We start from the raw sequence: 20,627 nt of genomic DNA, 5'->3' as shown, positions 1-20,627 counted from the left end.
TTAAACCCAATATTCAAGGGTCCGGCTCCGAACGAGACAGGTAATGTGGGGCAGGGATCGTTTCCTCGGGATGGGTAAGGAGAACATTGAAAAATTGAAAATTAATAATAATAATAATAATTATTATTATTATAATAATGATTTTCACTAATCAAAGACATGAAAAAAATATAAACTGGGCAGGAAGCATACGTCCCAACCTAACCTGCCTTAAGTGGGCATGGGGGTGGCGCAAAGAGGGACAACCTGAATGGAGTCAGGGCAAGGAACAAAAATGACTGTCCCTGCCCCGACCTACTCCATTGCCATCCCTAGGCAATTCTAAGTGTCTTGAGTGCGTTGGAGCTCACTAACCTTTCTAGCCCAGTTTGACTTCTCCAGTAGGGTATTGAGTGATAATAATTAAGAAAAAAATAAAAATGATGAGGTTTATCTTCCCTAGTAACAAACTTATTTTGATGTTTCCTAAAATTTGTTTAGGTTCGCACATGCTAGAATTCTAGGTTGTGCTACGCTAGGCAGCCCCCACTCTCAACTTAATAAAAGGTGGACTAAGAAAAGTCAGGACGTGCATTCCTCCTCTTTTTAAGCTATCCCAAACAAGCACTATAAAGCTACTGGGAAAAATGATTTTATACCTGCTCTAGCAAGAGTCCAGTTGCTGTCATAACCAAGTTCCCATAAAAAATATCCCCCTAGGCCCTGAGCCTTGGCAAACTTGATTTTAGCCTGGATTGAATTAGTGTCATCATATCCGATCCAATTGGTTCCTGCATAAGAATATGTCGACACCGTCGTATTATCAAAAACCACAGTAGCATTATTCAGTGAATTGAACTCCAATATATCGGAATAAATCATAACTCCTTGAGTCCCTCCGGGGCCTGTTCCCACAGCAGGAGCTCCAATTCCATGTTCATTCGGATCCTTCAATTGCCATGTCCTCCCATAAACTGGCATTCCCATTACTATTTTATTTGACGGAACCCCATCTCCTTTCCATGTCGAAATCCCATAACTCGTGCTAATGTTGCTAGAATTATCGAAAAGCAAGGCATGAGCTCCAGTGGCAGAAGTGTTCCATGAACCATAATAATTGAAGCACATTGGATTCACAAAATCAACGTAGTTTCTAATAGCTTCCCCGGAATAAGTCCTGGGAACATCCGAGGACAAGAAGAAATTGGAAGCAAAATAAACTGCAGACGACAAAAGGAGGCCGGGTTTTCCAGAGGCAAGTGACTCCTGGTTAACAGCAGCCCGCCATTCTTGGAAGAGCAACGCGAGATTGGACATGTCTAGTGGATTGCTGGGAAATTCCCAATCAAGATCAAGCCCGTCGAAACCATATTTTCTTGCTACATCAATAGATGATGATATGAATGCTGCCCTGTTGTCTGAATTGCTGACTAAGTTTGAGAAATTGTTAGGACTGCCAGCTGCGCCGCCCACCGATAACAATGCCTTGGCCGGGGGATTTTTCGCGTGGAGGCTGGTGGTGAAATTTCCCATCCATTGATCATCAGGTTTTGTGATTATCAGCTGATATGATGTTGCATCAGGCAATACAAAGGCATAAAACAGGTGTGTGAAGTATGAAGTTGGTATATTCGATGGGGGGAGTGTTTGTGCTAGCCAGGAAGGCCAGTATGCACCTTTGACACCGCTAGGTGGCGGTGCAGGACCTGGTGCCGCCGCTGGCGGCAGTGGAAGAAATGACCGTGGTGGTGCAGCATCGGAAAGTGCAATGATGGCAAGAAACAGTGCATAGATTTTGTAAACAGACATCATTGATAATTTCAGCTGTTCCTTGGATTGTTCACAAAATCAAGAATACGCAAATACATGTATTTATATTATCTATGGCGCCAAGGGCAAGAAAAATATAATTTGTATCGATGTTGTTTTGTTTGATTTGTTACATATTTCGAAGTTCGTGTTTGAACTTTCCGAGGATGGGATTTTCTAACGTAGTGAAGTGTGAATGGTACATAAATGTAAAATTTGGCTCTCAGTTCAGATTTGTTCTTGTGAATATTTGCTTCTGATGTTAGTTTGAATTAGGTATCAAATTTCTATTGAAAAAATGTTACCTGTCGGAGAAAGAAATTAACTTCGGTCGAGAAAATAGCGATAAATCGAACACAACAACAAGAAATGCAAAATCCACTATGAAGTTCATGAATAGAATTATTCTTTTATTTGTTATGTCTCAATACAAGACAAATTTATTATCTTCAACTCGTATTCATTTGACAAGTTCATTATTTCACATGTATTATTCCGTGTGTTCGACCATCATAAAAAGACTGTCACAATAATATTATTTCACTAATTGAAACACGCAGCAATTTTATTACAACCCTAGGTAAGTGATTTTTTTATTTCAAATATTTAGATATTATATGTATTTCTTACTAATAACTAAAAAAACAGTTACTTAGCAAGAGATACATTATTCAACTTTTTCTTTCGAAACCTGTTTATTTATATTTATTAATTTTTAAATAATTATTAGTACTAATTCTTAATTATTTATTTTTATTAATTATTTAGTTTTGTTTAGGGCAAAATGCATTTCTTTATTCAATAGATTCCAAGGCAATAACATTTACAAAACATGGGAGGTGGGATATCAACCCCTACAATATATTGAAATTGTAAAAAACTCGTCGTGGTAGGACATGAGCCGCTAGATTTGTGTCCCTACTAAATGCGAAAATGATAGGCTACGAAGAAATTCTTATTAATTTTAGCATTTTCTAGAATGGGTAAATCAAAAATTCCAAAAACAAAATTTAATTATTTTCATGGAATGGCTATTAACAATTGACAACTTCTTAATTCGAATAAAGCACCTCTTTCTTTTTTTTCTTTTTTCTTTTTTTTTTGAACAAATGCTTGATTTTAGTTCAGTTTTTTAAGGTCAAACGACAAACCGACCTTTTCTTTTGGCGCCACGAAAGGGAAGAATTGATGATCAGCCGCCATTCTCGAGAGCTTAAGGAACAGCAATAATGGCTAAATATATAGGGGGGAAGGGGCTGTAAATGGTAAGGATTCTGCATTGCCTTTGTTTCCCATGGAGGCCTGAAAGAACATAGATATTTGTTTAGAGACAGAAAAGTTGGGCAATAAGGAAGGAGAGAAAGGAATTTACTCACCTTGTCAGTGTGGTCCTTCTTTTCTTGTAACTTAAACAAAACAATCATGGCCTCCGAAATGTCCTTGGAAGCGATCAAGAACGAACAAATTGACCTCGTACGTGTTACCCGTCCTTATGAAAGTCGTATTATTGTGTTTGGCCGTGTTTAAAAGCATGCTTTTTTATCTGCTTTTTCGGCAGCATGTACGGATATTGGTGAAAAAATAAAAATAAAAACTGCTTTCAAGCACAACATGAGTTCTTGATTCATATCTTAGGCAAAATGTACACGTGATTGTCAGATGCTTGAATTCTTGCAGTAGTTTTTCATGTGGAAATGTGTGCTTTTGCAGGAGAAGATCCCTGTTGAGGAAGTGTTCAAGCAGCTAAAATGTACAAGAGATGGCTTGACATCTGATGATGGTGCAACAAGGCTGCAAATTTTTGGCCCGAATAAACTTGAGGAGAAAAAAGAGAGCAAAATCCTCAAGTTCTTGGGTTTTATGTGGAATCCTCTCTCGTGGGTCATGGAGTCTGCCGCTATCATGGCCATTGCTTTGGCCAATGGAGGGGTAATCACATTTTACCTTCACTCACCCCACCGGGTTTATATGAAAATTTCGGATTGACACGGTCAATTGAATTATGCAGGGAAAGGGTCCGGACTGGCAAGACTTCGTAGGTATTGTGGTACTGCTCATTATCAACTCGACTATTAGTTTCATAGAAGAGAATAATGCAGGCAATGCAGCTGCTGCCCTTATGGCTGGCCTTGCTCCCAAAACCAAGGTATTGTTGTTCAAAAATTTATTCATACGTTGCCCACCCTTCAATTAGCAGCCAACTTCATTCTAAATTTGGTATTATTTTACAGGTTTTGAGAGATGGCAAGTGGACTGAGCAGGATGCCTCAATCCTAGTTCCAGGAGATTTGATCAGCATCAAGTTAGGAGATATTATACCTGCTGATGCCCGTCTTTTGGAGGGTGATGCTCTCAAGATTGATCAGTCGGCCCTTACTGGGGAGTCTCTTCCAGTAACAAAGAACCCTGGTGATGGAATTTTCTCTGGTTCCACCTGCAAACAGGGTGAGATTGAGGCAGTGGTCATCGCCACTGGTGTTCACACCTTCTTTGGCAAAGCGGCTCACCTTGTTGATAGCACCAACAATGTGGGGCACTTCCAAAAGGTACCTAGATTGACCTCCACCAACAATGTCAGATTGATCTGATGTTTATGGCGTTGAAATTTAAGTGTGAGGACTCTAACACGTGTTCTATGTTCTTTTATCAGGTGTTGACCGCCATTGGGAACTTCTGTATTTGCTCCATTGCTGTGGGTATGCTGATTGAGGTTGTAGTTATGTATTCGATCCAGCACAGAAACTACAGACAAGGAATTGACAATTTGCTTGTGCTACTCATTGGAGGAATCCCAATTGCCATGCCAACAGTTTTGTCTGTAACAATGGCTATTGGATCTCATCGGCTATCCCAGCAGGGCGCCATCACCAAAAGAATGACTGCCATTGAGGAGATGGCCGGAATGGATGTTCTCTGCAGTGACAAGACTGGAACCCTTACCCTCAATAAGCTCACTGTTGATAAAAACCTGATCGAGGTGTTCCCAAAGAACATGGATAAAGAAACCGTTATCTTGCTTTCTGCCAGAGCTTCTAGGGTCGAGAACCAGGATGCCATTGATGCTTCAATTGTTAATATGTTGAGTGATCCCAAGGAGGCAAGAGCAGGAATCAAAGAGGTGCATTTCTTGCCCTTCAACCCAGTGGATAAACGTACTGCAATCACCTACATTGATTCCAATGGAGACTGGCATCGAAGCAGCAAGGGAGCCCCAGAGCAAGTGAGATATCCTTAATTGTACGTTAATGTTAATAGACTTATATCTAATACACAATATCTAATTCTTTTGATATTTTGATAGATCATTGATCTCGCTGAACTCAAAGGGGATGCAAGGAAGAAGGCACATGAAATCATTGATAGTTTTGCCGACCGTGGCCTTCGCTCTCTTGGTGTTGCACGACAGGTAAGATAGAGTAATATGAAGTACTATAAAGATGTTCGTTGAGTTGTAAATTAATGAAAGATAATGTTATACTAAAATGTGATTATGTCGGCATATCTGCAGACTATTCCAGAGAAAACCAAAGAGAGTGCTGGTGGACCTTGGGAGTTTGTTGGTTTGTTGCCCCTCTTTGACCCTCCAAGGCATGATAGTGCAGAGACTATCCGTAAAGCTCTTGATCTTGGCGTTAATGTCAAAATGATCACTGGTGATCAGCTTGCCATTGGCAAAGAGACTGGACGTAGGCTTGGCATGGGTACTAACATGTATCCATCTTCTTCCCTTCTTGGCCAAAGCAAGGACGAGTCCATTGCCTCGATTCCTGTCGAAGAGCTCATTGAGAAGGCAGATGGTTTTGCTGGTGTCTTCCCTGGTAAAATCATCATATACAATTCGTGCAAAACAAGTCAATTATTTATAATGAAAATAAAAATCAAGTAAAGCTATTATTTTTCTACTGAGATGAAGTTGTGACTTCACAGAGCACAAATACGAGATCGTGAAGAAACTGCAAGAGATGAAGCACATCTGTGGTATGACAGGTGATGGTGTGAATGATGCACCAGCACTCAAGAAGGCAGACATTGGTATTGCTGTGGCAGATGCAACTGATGCTGCTAGGAGTGCATCCGACATTGTTTTGACTGAGCCAGGCCTCAGTGTTATAGTTAGTGCAGTCTTGACAAGCAGAGCCATCTTCCAGAGGATGAAGAATTATACCATCTATGCTGTTTCTATCACCATTCGTATCGTGATGGGATTCATGCTCATTGCCCTCATCTGGAAGTTTGACTTCTCACCATTCATGGTTCTAATCATTGCCATCCTCAATGATGGTACCATCATGACCATTTCCAAGGACAGGGTGAAGCCATCTCCGGTGCCGGACTCTTGGAAGCTCAAAGAAATATTCGCCACTGGCATTGTACTTGGAACTTACATGGCTATCATGACTGTCGTATTCTTCTACCTGGCATCTGAAACCGATTTCTTCTCTGTACGTCCATTCATAGAAAACAATTTCTTTAATTAATTTAGCAGTAAAGATAACAACGAAAATTTTGCTCTAATACATGCATTTGCTAGCAGAACACCTTTAAAGTGAGATCTATCAGAGGCAATCAGGATGAGCTTACCGCTGCTCTCTACCTTCAAGTGAGCATTATCAGTCAAGCACTCATCTTTGTGACTAGGTCAAGAAGCTGGTCATTTACGGAACGCCCTGGTTTCTTGCTTGTTGGTGCTTTCTTTGTAGCCCAGTTGGTAAGTTCCTCGTAATCTAATTCCATTTACATGATTTATTATGATAATTTCGAAGTATACTTTTTTTTTTTCCCATTATTTAACTATTAATTCTCGGTTCAGTTGGCTACAATTATTTCTGTATACGCAAATTGGGGCTTCGCTAGGATTCATGGCATCGGATGGGGATGGGCTGGTGTGATCTGGATATTCAGCATCGTCACTTACTTCCCACTCGACATTCTCAAGTTCATAATTCGCTGTGCATTGACTGGCAAGGCTTGGGATACCATGATTCAGAACAGGGTAAAACTGCTATCTTTCGCCAGTTCCAAACTTAAAAAGCTTCCCATATAATCTTTAATATTTTATTTTTGATTCGTTTTTAATCTTTACTTTCTCTTCTGAACGATAGACTGCATTCACGACCAAGAAAGATTATGGCAAGGGTGAGAGAGAAGCACAATGGGCAGTGGCACAGCGTACTCTTCACGGCCTCCAGCCAGCAGAGTCTCCTGCCCTTTTCAATGACAAGAACTACAAAGAATTGTCTGAAATCGCTGAGCAGGCCAAAAGAAGAGCTGAAGTTGCAAGGTATTCACATGAAATATAACCATTTCATGCTACACAATTTTGAAAAGTAACAGATTTACGAGATACACACCTCAATCTCACAACGAATATGTTGCAGGCTAAGGGAGCTTCACACTCTCAAGGGACATGTCGAATCAGTGGTCAAACTGAAGGGGCTGGATATCGACACCATCCAACAACACTACACCGTCTGACAAGTCATATAGAAATTGACTGTAAAGTAAAAAAGGGCTTAAAGTAAAGACAGATAACATTTTTTGTAATCTTCTACTTACAATTGTACATGTCAACAACATTGTAAAATAAAATCTGGAATAGGTGGATAAAGTGTCCCATGGGATATAAGTATTCTGATAGAAGGAATGACTATTTGCCATTTTATGAATTCTATTTGGATCAATTTTACCGTAAACGTCCATGAAATATTGTCCTGAATGAAGTGGAATGTGTTTACTTTGGCATGGGATGAGGCATGGAATAAGGAGTTGGTGTTCTTTTGGCATGGTCAAGATAGAGTTGTTGACCATTAGCATGTCAAACTTTTACCTAAATAAATAATCAAGAGTCCACTTATAAAGATAATGTATAAAAATAAGAAAAATGTTGGGCCCAAAAGTTACTATCATCAACTTCAAGTGTACGAGTTATACAAGAAAAATCATATTTTCACTTCTTGATGTACAAAGGGGCACACGAGTTAATCTCTGCAGCAAGTAATAAATAAATGGTATACACTACTTGCAAAGAGTACTCAAGAAATCAGTTTCACGTACAAGTGCATGAGCTAGAGATATTTCATTGGCTCTCAAAGGTGGTTATGATCCAGTGGAGATGATTATTACAAAGCTGCTCACGTTACTGTTTACGCACAATAACTCGCCTTTCTCGCTTGTATTCCACTTCATCTCTTTGGTGCATAATCAATAGAGCTCTTCTTACCTGAAATTTGCACCAATTACACAGCAATATTAGATACCATAAAAGTTCCTATTTTCTCGTTGTTTATGTTGGAATGCGGAAGCGAAATTAATCAGAAATTAATTTTTTTTTTAATTCAATAAGCAAGATCGTCTAGATGTTCACGTGTATATTATAATAAAATTAAAGGATTCGAAATTTTATCTAAGTTCAATGATCAATCTTGAAATAACTTTGATCCGTGAACTTCCTCTCCTTTAATTGCAAGAATCTTGATGCTTCAATATTCTATGGTATTCTCTAATACAAAGACTACACCGGTGTGTGAGCACCTTCTTTCAATTAATCCAGAAACTAATTCATGAATTTCGGACTACAAGAAAATAATATATTTCTTTGTCTTTTTCTCTCTACAAATTTGAATATTATGGAATTATGAATATTGTAGTATTTTTCTATCAATCTAGTCTCTATTTATAGAGAAAAAGATGATAGAATTCTAATACAAATATAACTCCACATTCAAACAAGAGTTCTAATTAAAACCTAAGTAGGAGTTCTAATTTAAGTCCAATTCTAATTAGTTACATATAATTGCATGTGTAGTCCTAGAACTTCAATTACAATTACAATTAAGTTTATAACTTTCATAGTAATTACAACCAAGTACAAAACTTTATTGTAATTACAATTAAACACAAAACTATTATAATTACTGTAATTAAGTTCCAATACTTTATGGAACTACCATAGGGACCTGATCGGACATATATTTTTCAAGCTCCAATAATTAGATCATGTCTAGTTGACCCTATCCCACTCAATCTAATTATTAGTCTTTGCTTTTTCTACTAACTGAACTCTCGGAATATATAAAATCACAAAAGTCAATAAATCTGTAATACTTTCCTCTGACCTTCTGTATATGTATTTTATCCCCGTCCGAGATCCGATAATTAGGTACGAACATAAATGACTGTTTTGCCCTTCTAATTATTCTCACTAACTTAAGTTTCATTTTCTTCAACGGTCCTGTAAAAAAATCACAGATGTCGAAGTTTAGCCGTCGCTAAACACTGAGCTCGAATTTTAACCGTTCAACAAAAAATACTCAAGTAGTTACTCTACCCATTTTCAGGGTGACGATTCCCGACACGAATTCATGCTTTCTACTCCGCTCATTCTTAAGTTCCCAACTCATCGAGATATTTGACCAGTCAAATTAATCTCACCCATTGATGAATCAAAGAACAATTAAAATCGCAAAAATATATATATAATACTTCAAAGGATTCAGATGAATACACACCGGTCAAGTGAAATTTAATTCTCCGCACGGTCATGCTATAGAATTAAATTCGACACGTGGTCTGTCCAATACACTCCAAGTGTACTAGTGTCACCTTTAACTATTTCTGTGTAAGGACAAATCACAAACCTAAATAGTGAATCGGTCAACACTACAACCTTCCAGTACAAGGTGCCAATCTTTATATATTAGTTGTGAACAAATTATTTATGATCAAACTATAAGTTGTGTCACACTGTACTTCTCAATACAAGTACCCAACTTACATTATCACAAGTGATCACAGACACTTTAATTTCGCATACTCAATAAATAATACAACAAAAAAAGTAAACATAATTTTATTCAATATAAATATTTTTAATGTTATTTTTACATCAGCAAAACTATACTATATGGGCACACAACCCAACAAATCTCCCACTTGCCCTAGAGTATATATGTCATGTCCTGTAACCCCATGCCTTGCACATATTCATTAAAAACCTTAGCCGATAGGCTCTTTGTAAATGCATCCGCGAGGTTATCCCCAGTAGCAATTTTACTAACAGTCACATCTCCTCCATTAAATATCTCTCTCAAGAGATGATAATTTCGTTTAGTAAGTTTACCCCTTTGATAATTCCTTGGTTTTTTAGCATTTGCCACTGCCCCACTATTATCACAGTACAGTGTCAGGGGCTGTGCAAATGCAGGCACCACCTCGATATCCGTTAGGAATTTTTTGAGCCCTCCACTTCCTTAGCGGCTTCACAAGCTGCCACATACTCAGCCTCCATCGTGGAATCAGCAATACATGATTGTTTGATATTTCTCCAAATAATGGCCCCACCACCAAGTGTAAACAGTGATCCTTATGTAGACTTGCCAGAGTCTTTATCAGCCTGGAAGTCTAAATCTGTATAACCAATTGGAACAAGATTTGGTGATGAGTAAACTAGCATTTAATTCCTTGTCCTTCGAAGGTACTTCAAGATATGCTTTACTGCCACCTAGTGTTCCGTTCCAGGGTTAGATTGATATCAACTCACCATATCAACAGCATAACAAATGTTATGTTTAGTGTACAGCATAGCATACATGAGACTACCAACTGCCGATGCATAAGGTATCCTACTCATGCGTTCTACCTCTTCAGGAGTCTAAGGGGCCTGATCCTTAGAGAGCTGGATTCCATGTCTGAAAGGTAAATTACCTTTCCTGGAATCTTGCATGGCAAATCTGACAAGTATTTTATCAATGTATGAAGCTTGGGATAGAGCTATCTGCTTGTTCTTTCGATCTCTTAAGATCTGAATACCTAAAACATAGCTAGCTTCTCCTAAGTCCTTCATGTGAAACTGTTGGGCCAACCATGCTTTCAGAGATGATAATGCTCCAATATCATTTCCAATGAGTAGAATATCATCCACATATAGCACGAGGAAAATTACAATTTTCTCCTGTATCTTCTTATCGACACAGGGTTCGTCAAAGTTCTGATCAAAACCATATGTCTTAATCACTTCGTCGAATCTCTTGTTCCAAGATCTTGATGCTTGCTTCAACCCATAAAAATGGATGCTGAAGCTTGCAAACTTTGTCTTCATTACAAGGTTCTGTGAATCTGTCTGGTTGCATCATATAGATACATTCCTCAAGATGGCCATTCAAAAATGCCGTCTTGACATCCATCTGCCACACCTCATAATCAAAATGAGCTGCAATGGATAAAAGAATTCGGATAGACTTAAGCATAGCCACAGGCGAAAATGTCTCCTCGTAATCGATGCCTTCTTGTTGGGTGAAACCCTTAGCCACTAGCCTTACTTTAAAAGTTTCCACTTTCCCATCTGCTCCTCTCTTTCTCTTATAAACCCACTTTCACCCGATGGGGTTTGGTGCATCTACAAGTTTCCAGACCTAATTGGAATGCATAGAATCCATTTCAGTATTCATAGCTTGATGCCATAAATCTGCATCCACATCATTCATGGCCTTCTTATATGAAGTCGGGTCATCAACTTGTGTTGTGGAGATGCCTGATTGGACTCTCCAACTAACAAGTACCTAGAAGGTGGTCTGATAACCCTCTGACTTTGTCTAAGGACGGCGGATCCTGGACCGTGGCATCGTTTGGAATTGTAACGTTTGTATCAATGTTGGTATCACCAGTAGGTGGTTCCATTACCTCCTCAATACCTTCAACTTTTACTTGATCTATAGGATTGGATGACTCATCTCTCCATCTCAAAACACATTGTTTAGGTATATCTGACACCAAAAGTTGTCTGTCATGAGATTGTGTTTCAGGAATCGATGAGGTGGAATTGCTTCCATTCATTTCTTCCAACACAGCCTTGCTTTTGGACTAACGTTCATTAATATATTTATCCTCTAGGAAAGTGGCATTTGTGCTAACAAAGGCTTTCCTATCGAGAGAACTATAAAAATAATATCCCCTGGTACCTTTAGAGTATCCCACAAACGGGCATATCTCTGATCTAGACTCCAACTTCTCTATCTTCCCTTTCAGCACATGAGCCGGACATCCCCAAATTCGAATATGACGTAAGTTAGGCTTGCACTCATTCCATAATTCCAGGGGAGTCTTGGGAACTGACTTAGAATGAACTGAGTTAAGAACATATGCTGTTGTTTCCAGTGCATATCTCCAAAATGAGGTAGGTAGAGTTGCGAAACTCATCATTGATCTAACCATGTCTAACAATGTCCTGTTTCTCCTTTCTGAAATGCCATTCTATTGGGGTGTACCCGGCACACTCGGTTGAGAAACAATACTATTTTCTGTCAAGTAGTCCTTAAATTCTCCCGAGAGATATTCGCCACCTCGATCTGATCGAAGTATCTTAATACTCTTACCCAAATGTTTCTCAACCTCGGCCCGATACTCTTTGAATTTTTCAAAAGTATCTGACTTTCGAGTCATTAGGTAGATGTATCCGAATCTAGAGTAATCATCGGTAAAAGTAATAAAATACTCATAACCCCCTCTCGCAGGTGTATTCTAATACTTCTTTGGCTCTATGTCCTTTTGCTAGAAAGGATCTCTTAGTTATTTTACCCTCCAAACAAGAATCACAAACTAGCAATGATTCGACCTTAAGTGTGTTAAGTGGACCATCTCTAACCAATCTTTGTATCCTGTTAAGGTTAATATGTCCAAGTCTAAGATGTCATAAATAAGTATCACTAGTATGGTTAGACATACGTTCATGGTTTACAGAAGTAACATTTATTTCATTTGTGGCACAATTTAAAATATAAAGACCATTGACCAAATGTCCAGCACAAATAGGAGCTTTATTCTTTAAAATATAAAGCGCATCATGTGCAGAGTTTACAGAATAACCTTGTCCTATTAAACAAGAAACAGAAATCAAATTTCGCTTCATCCGCAGAACATAATAACAGTCTTTAAGAATTAAACGCCTAACACTGTTGAAATAAAAGTAAACTACTCCTACTGCTCTTGCTGAAACTATAGCTCCTGTGCCGACAATAATTTTAAACTGGCCCTCATCGAGTCTTCTGCTCTCCTGAAGCACCTGCATAGAAATGCATATATGATTAGTGGCTCCAAAGTCTACAACCCAGGAATTTGTAGAATCAACCACCGAACATAACTCAGCAATAAAAAACTCACCAACACCCAGCTTTTTAGCTAGTGCATCAAGGTAGTCTTTCTTCCAGTGTCCTTTGTGACCACTGTGGAAACACATGCCTTTCGGTGTTCCATCTGATTTGGACTTTTTGTTGCTTCCTGGCTTTTTATTAGATCTCTTCCTCTTCTTTCCAATTCCGTCTTTCGGCTTGGAGCCAAAGGAGCTAGCAATTGCAACATGAGCATGGCCACCCTTACCCTTGAGACCACTTTCCACATTTTACAACTCAGTTAGTGACATATTCATCTTGTGCAAGTGATAGTCCACAGTAAACTGTGAAAACATATCAGATAAAGAATTCAATACCATATCAACTTGAGTTTCCTGATCAATAGTTGTACCTAGATTCTTCGCCACGTTGAAGTGTATCATAGTCAACATATAATCCTTCACAAGCATTCCGGGTTTCATGCAGATGTTTTGTAAGGTACAAATGGCCTCAAAGCGAGCCCTCCTACTTTGATGTCCAAACATGCCCTTCAGGCTTTCTAGTTTGTTATAAGAGGTCTCCTGATTTTCAAGCTTTTGCTGTAACACGTTTGACATGGATGTCAAAATGTAACAGCGAGCCATCTTGTCAGCAGCGATCCACTTATCATACACAGTCCTCTTGGACTTGCCTGTAGTCTCAGTAGGTTCCTCAGGACATTCTTCTTCGAACACAAAATCAAGTTTTTCGACAATAAGCACAAACATCAAATTATGTTTCCAATCCATATAATTATCCCCGGCAAGTTGATTTTGTTTTAGAATAACGGAAAAAGCACTGAGAGACATTTTGCTGAAACATAACAATTTATCTCATATTAAAAATTGAGCAGGGAAATGACAATTTAGCATATGATGCATAAATGCATGTGTAGATCCATCTAACTACAATAATGTAACGATGACTTGATCCATGTGATCTAACATGCCTCTCTATAGGAAATGTCAATGTGTCCACTAATCAAGCTAAGACCCTCCCACTAAATAAAAAATATTTGACAACAAATGTCTATATTAAGTCTACTATCGTTTTATTTGGTCACCAAAATTATAGACGAGAACCTCTATAAAAGGTTCATAGATAATTTCGATTTGAGTAAACAACATTTGTCTCAATCTCTAAACAATTGAAAATAATTTCGTCATCTATATGATGATCACAAATTATATTCTATTTAAACGATTTTATCATAAAGAAATACAATCAAACAACTTGAACCACACGACCCTCCTATAGGGAGTCCGTTGCACTACCGGTACGAGGCAAGAGCGTTACTTTGCTTGTAAATTGACCAAAGGAGACCATGGTTTTTTATTTAAATAAACACTCATCCCTACTCAATCTTTTCAAATAATGGATTTTAATTGAAACAATTACCAACTGTTTATATTAATTAAATTAATATACAATTCAATTATTACGATTTTTCTATTCAGAAAAATTTAATTTAAATTAAATTAATCAAAGAAAAATACGTGTTTAATGTTATGCATCATATTCATAGTAACACGAGCGATGACATAAATAAATCTATATATCATGATATCAAGAATGACAATATTTCAAATAATAATTTAAAGTATTCATAAAGCGATAAAAATAACAATTATTTGTAGTCCTAAAAGACTCAAGAAATAAATTAAAAACTAATTGGATCTAAACCCAATATTTAATCTAAAACTTCAACCCAAAAATTTCAAGGATCCAATAGTAGCTCTCCAATAACAATGAAGGTCTTTGCCACTATACCTTTGAAAATTAATTTCGAAAAAAAAATATATATATATATATATATATATATATATATATATATATATATACAAAAATTGTCTGACAAACTATCTGCCGGACAGACAGATTTAACTGTCTGTCTGCGTTAATTTTTTTTTTTAAATAAAAATCTTTGAATTCTTTGTCCTTTGTCTTCAAGTTTTCTTCTTCAATTTTCAATCAACTTACAAGATAAAAAAAAAAAAATTACAAAAACTTTGCTTGTAAATTGACCAAAGGAGACCATGGTTTTTTATTTAAATAAACACTCATCCCTACTCAATCTTTTCAAATAATGGATTTTAATTGAAACAATTACCAACTGTTTATATTAATTAAATTAATATACAATTCAATTATTACGATTTTTCTATTCAGAAAAATTTAATTTAAATTAAATTAATCAAAGAAAAATACGTGTTTAATGTTATGCATCATATTCATAGTAACACGAGCGATGACATAAATAAATCTATATATCATGATATCAAGAATGACAATATTTCAAATAATAATTTAAAGTATTCATAAAGCGATAAAAATAACAATTATTTGTAGTCCTAAAAGACTCAAGAAATAAATTAAAAACTAATTGGATCTAAACCCAATATTTAATCTAAAACTTCAACCCAAAAATTTCAAGGATCCAATAGTAGCTCTCCAATAACAATGAAGGTCTTTGCCACTATACCTTTGAAAATTAATTTCGAAAAAAAAATATATATATATATATATATATATATATATATATATATATATACAAAAATTGTCTGACAAACTATCTGCCGGACAGACAGATTTAACTGTCTGTCTGCGTTAATTTTTTTTTTTAAATAAAAATCTTTGAATTCTTTGTCCTTTGTCTTCAAGTTTTCTTCTTCAATTTTCAATCAACTTACAAGATAAAAAAAAAAAAATTACAAGAATTACATAAATTCCTATGTCCCTTAAGCTCACAAATTTTGAATCTAATTGTAAAGAAAATTAAATCAAGATGATGGAGTCGTAATCCACCTATCTTGTTACAGACTCGAAATAACAAATTACATCAAAGACTAGCCACAAATAATTGGCTCGCAGTTTAAAATAATCCAATTATTCAATCAATATATAAAATTTTTTTAGATATCACTCGACTAGAACATGCAATCAAGATTCAAAAATAACAAGCACGTGAACGATCTAGATTGCTATGATACCAGTTGTTGGAATGTGGAAGCGAAATTAATCAGAAATTAAAATTTTCTTTAAGTCAATAAATAAGATCGTCTAGATATTCACGAGTATGTTATAATAAAATTAAAGGATTCGAAATTTTACCTAAGTTTAATGTCAATCTTGAAATAATTCTGATCCGTGAACTTCCGTCTCCTTTAATTGTAAGAATTTTGGTGCTTCAAACCTTCAAACCTTCTATGGTATTTTCCAATGCAAAGACTACACCGGAGTGTGGGCATCTTCTTTCAATTAATTCAGAAACTAATTCTTGAATATCGGACTACAAGAAAATAATATATTTCTTTCTCTTTTTCTCTCTACAAATTTAAATCTTATGAAATTATGAATATTGTAGTATTTTTCTATCCACCTAGTCTCTATTTATAGAATAAAAGATGATAGAATTTTAGTACAAATATAACTCCACATTCAAATAAGAGCTCTAATTAAAACTCAAGTAGTTCTAATTTAACTCCAATTCTAATTAGTTTAAATATAATTGCATGTAAGTCCTAAAACTTTAATTACAAATACAATTAAGTTTATAACTTTCATAGTAATTACAACCAAGTACAAAACTTTATTGTAATTACAATTAAACCCAAAATCATTATAATTACCGTAATTAAGTTCCAATACTTTATGGAACTACCAAAGGGACCTGATCGAACATATATTTTCCAAGCTCCAATAATTAGATCCTGTTTAGTCGACCCTAGACCACCCAATCTAATTATTAGTCTTTGTTTTTTCCACTAAAGGCAAAAGACTGAACTCTTGAAATATATAAAATAACAGAAGCCAATAAATCTGTAATTTCTCTAACATTTTGTATATATATTTTATCCCCATCCGAGATCCGATAATTAAGTACGAGCATAAATGACCGTTTTGTCCCTCTAATTATTCTCACTAACTTAGATTTCATTTTCTTCAACGTTCCTGTGAACAAATCACAGACATCAAAGTTTAGCCGTCGCTAAACACTGAACTCAAATTTTAACCGTTCAACAGAAAATACTCAAGTAGTCAGTCTACCCATTTTCAGGGTGACGGTTCCCGACATGAATTCATGTTCTCTACTCCGCTCAATCCCAAGTTTCAAATTGATCTCACTCATTGATGAATCAAAAAACAATTAAAATTGTGAAACGATATACATAATCCTGTCAAAGGATTTAGATGAAATACACAGAGGTCAAGTGAAATTTAATTTTCCACACGATCATGCTATAGAATTAAATTCGACACGTGATCCGTCTCATACACTCCAAGTGCACTAATGTCACTTTCAACTATTTCTATGATAAAGACAAATCACAAACCTAAATAGTGAATCGATCAATATTACAACCTTCCAATACAATGTGACATTGGTTGTGAACAAATTATTTATGACCAAAATATAAGTTATGTCATACTGTACTTCTCAACGTAAGTACCCAACTTATATTATCACAAGTGATCACAGGCACTTTAATTTCGCATGCTCAATAAATAATACAATAAATAAAGTAAACATAATTTTATACAATATAAAAATTATTATTGTTATTTTTATATTAGCAAAACTATACTATAGGGCACACAACCCAACAGTTTATACACTCATGGCAAAAGAAGTTGAAATCAATTTAACAATTTTTACTATAGAGTCTAAATAATTTACTCTTACAATAGAGTCATTCATGCCCATTCTTGTAAGATCATCAATTAGTCGTCTCTCTGAAATATGGCTTCCAATCCCCATTCTTCTCTTTATTTGGGTTTCTGGTTGCTGTACATCATTAAGGAATTAGAAGAGTATACATCATGATAAACAAGTTAATGAGAATCAAAACTTCTAGAAGAAGTTGGGTTGCTTGAGTCGGACCTTTATCTCATTTGCCATCTTGGGAGTAAGATTTATATGTTGATTAATTCCAGAACGTGCTGCTTAGATTGTAGAGTTATTGAAAAGCCTGATGGCTTCCACGACACGGTTATCATTCGCGACGTGATATCTAAATCATAAAGAAGAATTAAGTAAAAAGTTTAAATTATCAAACAGGTAATGCGTACAAATATCTCCATTACCCCTTGCAGATAAATACAGATGCGAGAACACAAAATACAATGGAAAAAAGAAATTAACTGTATGTTCCAGGTTTATCAACAGGGATTATAACTCACACAGAACATAGTATTAAGTAGCAAATTCTAGAGGATGATAGCATGATGATATTGTGAGAATATGGTTCTCTTAACTCCATTAGACTTAAGTGCTATTTGTGTAATTCACATGGATTGTGCTTGTCTAGTTTTATTATGAACCATTGGATGGGATCGATGGCCGGGATTTAATCTATGTGAGATATTTTTGCTGCCTTGTCTTGGGGGAGAAGCTTTGACTAGATGGTTACCACAAAAAGGCTTCCCCCACGTTTTGGCAGGACAGGTCTTTTCTCTCTTCTCTAGTCGACCACTCTCTCCATTTTTGCACCTTCTGGTGAGCTTCTTCTTGAGAGTCCCTTGAGATAACTTAGGCCTAGAATAGTGGCTAAGTATAGGTGAACTTTCTCAAAGCTTGGTAGAAGGTTAAGGGTGCGTTGGTGGCAGTTTCTAGCGACGTTCTTTGCCGGTTTCTCTCTCTCTCTCTCTCTTTGGAAGGTGATTTGCATGACATGGGAGCTGTTCCTGAGCCTATAAATCAGCCATAAGGAAGAGGAGAAGTTGTTGTCCATTTCGGCCGAGATTGGGTTGTGTTTTTCCATTTTATATTCCTTGATTTTGTCTTGAAATCTTTTATTGATTGATGTTTATTGTTTGATTGAACTCCAAGGATCCCAACAGATATTATTAGCTGGGAGTTTATCCTAAGCTGAGTTGCACCAAATAAATGCTTTGCAGTGCACATTGCTTGGCCACTGGAGCTATTACTAAACGTGCAGTGGATAAATGACCATCTACCATATTTCATAATCGACGTCCCCCTTCAATTTCAAGAATGCACAGGAAAATAGTCCAACCCAATATCCCACAAAAATGCAACCATACAACTTAAATAATTGCTACAACTGAAATGGGACCAATGATTCAACAAATAGAACATAGTAAGTATGAGGTCAAAGTTCTTGACAAAGGCAATTCCAACTTTTGATTTACACAAAGAAACTTTGCTTTGCAATGCATAGTTGGATTACAATTAAGTGTTCCTCAATTTGATGGCATCCAGACACATTTCATATCCACAACTTTAGCAGTAACATGACAGCAAGCATTTTGAGACATTGTCCATACCATCAGTAAAAACACAATGTAAAAAGTCTGTTCTTGGAATTTCCTTTTCTATCGGATGTTGCAAAGATTGGCGATAAACGTCCAAAACATAAATTTCAGGATACTATGTTGTCTTTCTTTTCAAAACATAATTTACTATCTTGTCTGAAACCCAAAGTAAAACTCCAGCATTTTTGTTCCTCTTAAGCCTATCGTTCACCTATGGTTTAAAAAGCACAGACTAATAGAGAAACAAATCTCTGCTCAATATAAACTGTACGAGAAATGAACATCTAAAAATTAGTCAGAAATAATATTTTGAAGTCAAGTTGGGTGTTGGAATGATATGAGCATTGCAACTTTAATTCCACCTATGATGTCTAAAAGCAAAACAAGGAAGAAAAGGAATCATATTTAATCAAAAGATTTTCTACATCAACTTACAGTCTCATTCTGGCAAGTGCTTCACTCAATCTCACAATAGCTTCCAGCTGCTTAACTGTAATTGGTATTGCAGTTGCCTCCCCAGTTTCATTTGCTTGCCGTCTCATATCCTACAAGTATCAAAGGCAAGAGCTATTAGAGTTTATTTAGTTTCCAAAATAGAATCCAGACAAATCACGTAATGATATTAGGGGCTTTTCATTTCAATTGTACATATTTTCTTTCCTTTCTTTGGACCTCTGTAATACTATAAAAGGATGTAATACATACGTGAAAATTATTTAGCAAACAATTGTCATGGTATCAGAGCCCTAACCTCTGTCAATTCTTGATCCCGTAATCTGCGACATCTGTTGTCGCATCTAGGTTCTGCTCGCGATCATCAGGGTTCGATAATTAGCTCTGCCTCTTGGTTAATCCTCTATTCATCTCAGTCAGTTGCAATTGTAGTCACCGGTTGTCTTCTTCAGGGTAGAACAAAGTTGTTGTCTCGTCTTCGGTGGGTCTTGAGTTCGATACTAGCCGGAACAATCAATTTTTTTTACGTTTTTGTGAGTGTGGCCGGATTTCCTCTTCTTCCGTCGGTGTGTGATTTTGGGTGGTCGGAGCTCGTCTTCTCCTGCAGTGGGTGAGCTCGCGTCGTTGAGTTGTACTTCAATTCCATTCGTAAGTTGTTTTGAATTTTTTTCTTCCAGTGGACTATGTTGGGTTTGAGCTATTGGGCTTGGGCTGATTGAATTTACTTGGTAGTTTTTGAGCTGCTACTGATTAGGCTGAGTTATTTGAGGAAAATTGATTTTGTTAAGTCGTGATTAATTTATTTGATAGAGGTAAAAAATTATTCATCATGTCAACTGAGAAAATTGATTCCATGTGCATTCGCTTTAACGGCAAGAACTACACTTCTTAGGCATTTTACTTTCAGCTGTTGGTTGAAGGGAAAGGGGATCTGTGGGGACATATTGATGGAAGTCTCCCACCTCCTAA

General features: G+C 36.5%; 3 protein-coding genes and 1 pseudogene across 4 annotated transcripts; 1 reads left to right on the top strand and 3 right to left on the bottom strand.

Moving 5' to 3' along the window:
- Positions 1-606: 606 nt before the first annotated feature.
- Positions 607-1,788, bottom strand: LOC111382481 (acidic mammalian chitinase-like). Its single transcript, XM_023006473.1, has one exon. The coding sequence runs from the start codon at positions 1,786-1,788 to the stop codon at positions 607-609; it is 1,182 nt and encodes a 393-aa protein (XP_022862241.1).
- A 1,168-nt stretch (positions 1,789-2,956) lies between these two features.
- On the top strand, positions 2,957-7,481 carry LOC111382476 (ATPase 8, plasma membrane-type). Of its 2 annotated transcripts, none has more exons than XM_023006468.1 (12): positions 2,957-3,261; positions 3,499-3,718; positions 3,800-3,934; positions 4,020-4,334; positions 4,439-5,008; positions 5,090-5,194; positions 5,297-5,606; positions 5,716-6,230; positions 6,323-6,496; positions 6,599-6,781; positions 6,891-7,069; positions 7,167-7,481. In XM_023006468.1, the coding sequence occupies exons 2-12, from the start codon at positions 3,563-3,565 to the stop codon at positions 7,261-7,263; spliced, it is 2,739 nt and encodes a 912-aa protein (XP_022862236.1). In that variant the 5' UTR covers positions 2,957-3,261; positions 3,499-3,562; the 3' UTR covers positions 7,264-7,481. The 2 variants fall into 2 exon arrangements, with proteins under 2 accessions (XP_022862236.1, XP_022862235.1); XM_023006467.1 differs by having other exon boundaries at positions 2,961-3,261; positions 3,499-3,717; positions 3,797-3,934.
- Positions 7,482-7,799: 318 nt separating this feature from the next.
- Positions 7,800-20,627, bottom strand: part of LOC111382478 — a 28,210-nt pseudogene continuing 15,382 nt past the window's right edge.
- Positions 12,553-14,300, bottom strand: LOC111382477. Its single transcript, XM_023006469.1, has 3 exons — positions 13,303-14,300; positions 12,943-13,169; positions 12,553-12,844 (listed from the first exon to the last, which is right to left on the bottom strand). Exons 1-2 carry the CDS (start codon positions 13,736-13,738, stop codon positions 12,961-12,963), a joined length of 645 nt encoding a protein of 214 aa, XP_022862237.1. The 5' UTR covers positions 13,739-14,300; the 3' UTR covers positions 12,553-12,844; positions 12,943-12,960.

Source organism: Olea europaea, unplaced genomic scaffold, assembly GCF_002742605.1.
Source record: "Olea europaea var. sylvestris unplaced genomic scaffold, O_europaea_v1 scaffold2510, whole genome shotgun sequence".
In the NCBI taxonomy this organism is placed as follows: Eukaryota; Viridiplantae; Streptophyta; class Magnoliopsida; order Lamiales; family Oleaceae; genus Olea; species Olea europaea.
The sequence above is the reverse complement of the archived record's forward strand: the minus strand, read 5'-3'. Positions and strand labels throughout refer to the sequence as shown.

What these genes read in the sequence shown, in the direction of transcription:
- LOC111382477 (XM_023006469.1), bottom strand. Translation starts at nt 13,738, where the DNA reads ATGTCTCTCAGTGCTTTTTCCGTTATTCTAAAACAAAATCAACTTGCC. An exon ending in CAACGTGGCGAAGAATCTAG is followed by an intron (nt 13,170 to 13,302) that starts GTACAACTATTG and finishes AAATGTGGAAAG; the next exon opens with TGGTCTCAAGGGTAAGGGTG.
- LOC111382481 (XM_023006473.1), bottom strand. Translation starts at nt 1,788, where the DNA reads ATGTCTGTTTACAAAATCTATGCACTGTTTCTTGCCATCATTGCACTT.
- LOC111382476 (XM_023006467.1), top strand. Translation starts at nt 3,211, where the DNA reads ATGGCCTCCGAAATGTCCTTGGAAGCGATCAAGAACGAACAAATTGAC. An exon ending in GCCTTGCTCCCAAAACCAAG is followed by an intron (nt 3,935 to 4,019) that starts GTATTGTTGTTC and finishes ATTATTTTACAG; the next exon opens with GTTTTGAGAGATGGCAAGTG. An exon ending in CTGAAACCGATTTCTTCTCT is followed by an intron (nt 6,231 to 6,322) that starts GTACGTCCATTC and finishes ATTTGCTAGCAG; the next exon opens with AACACCTTTAAAGTGAGATC.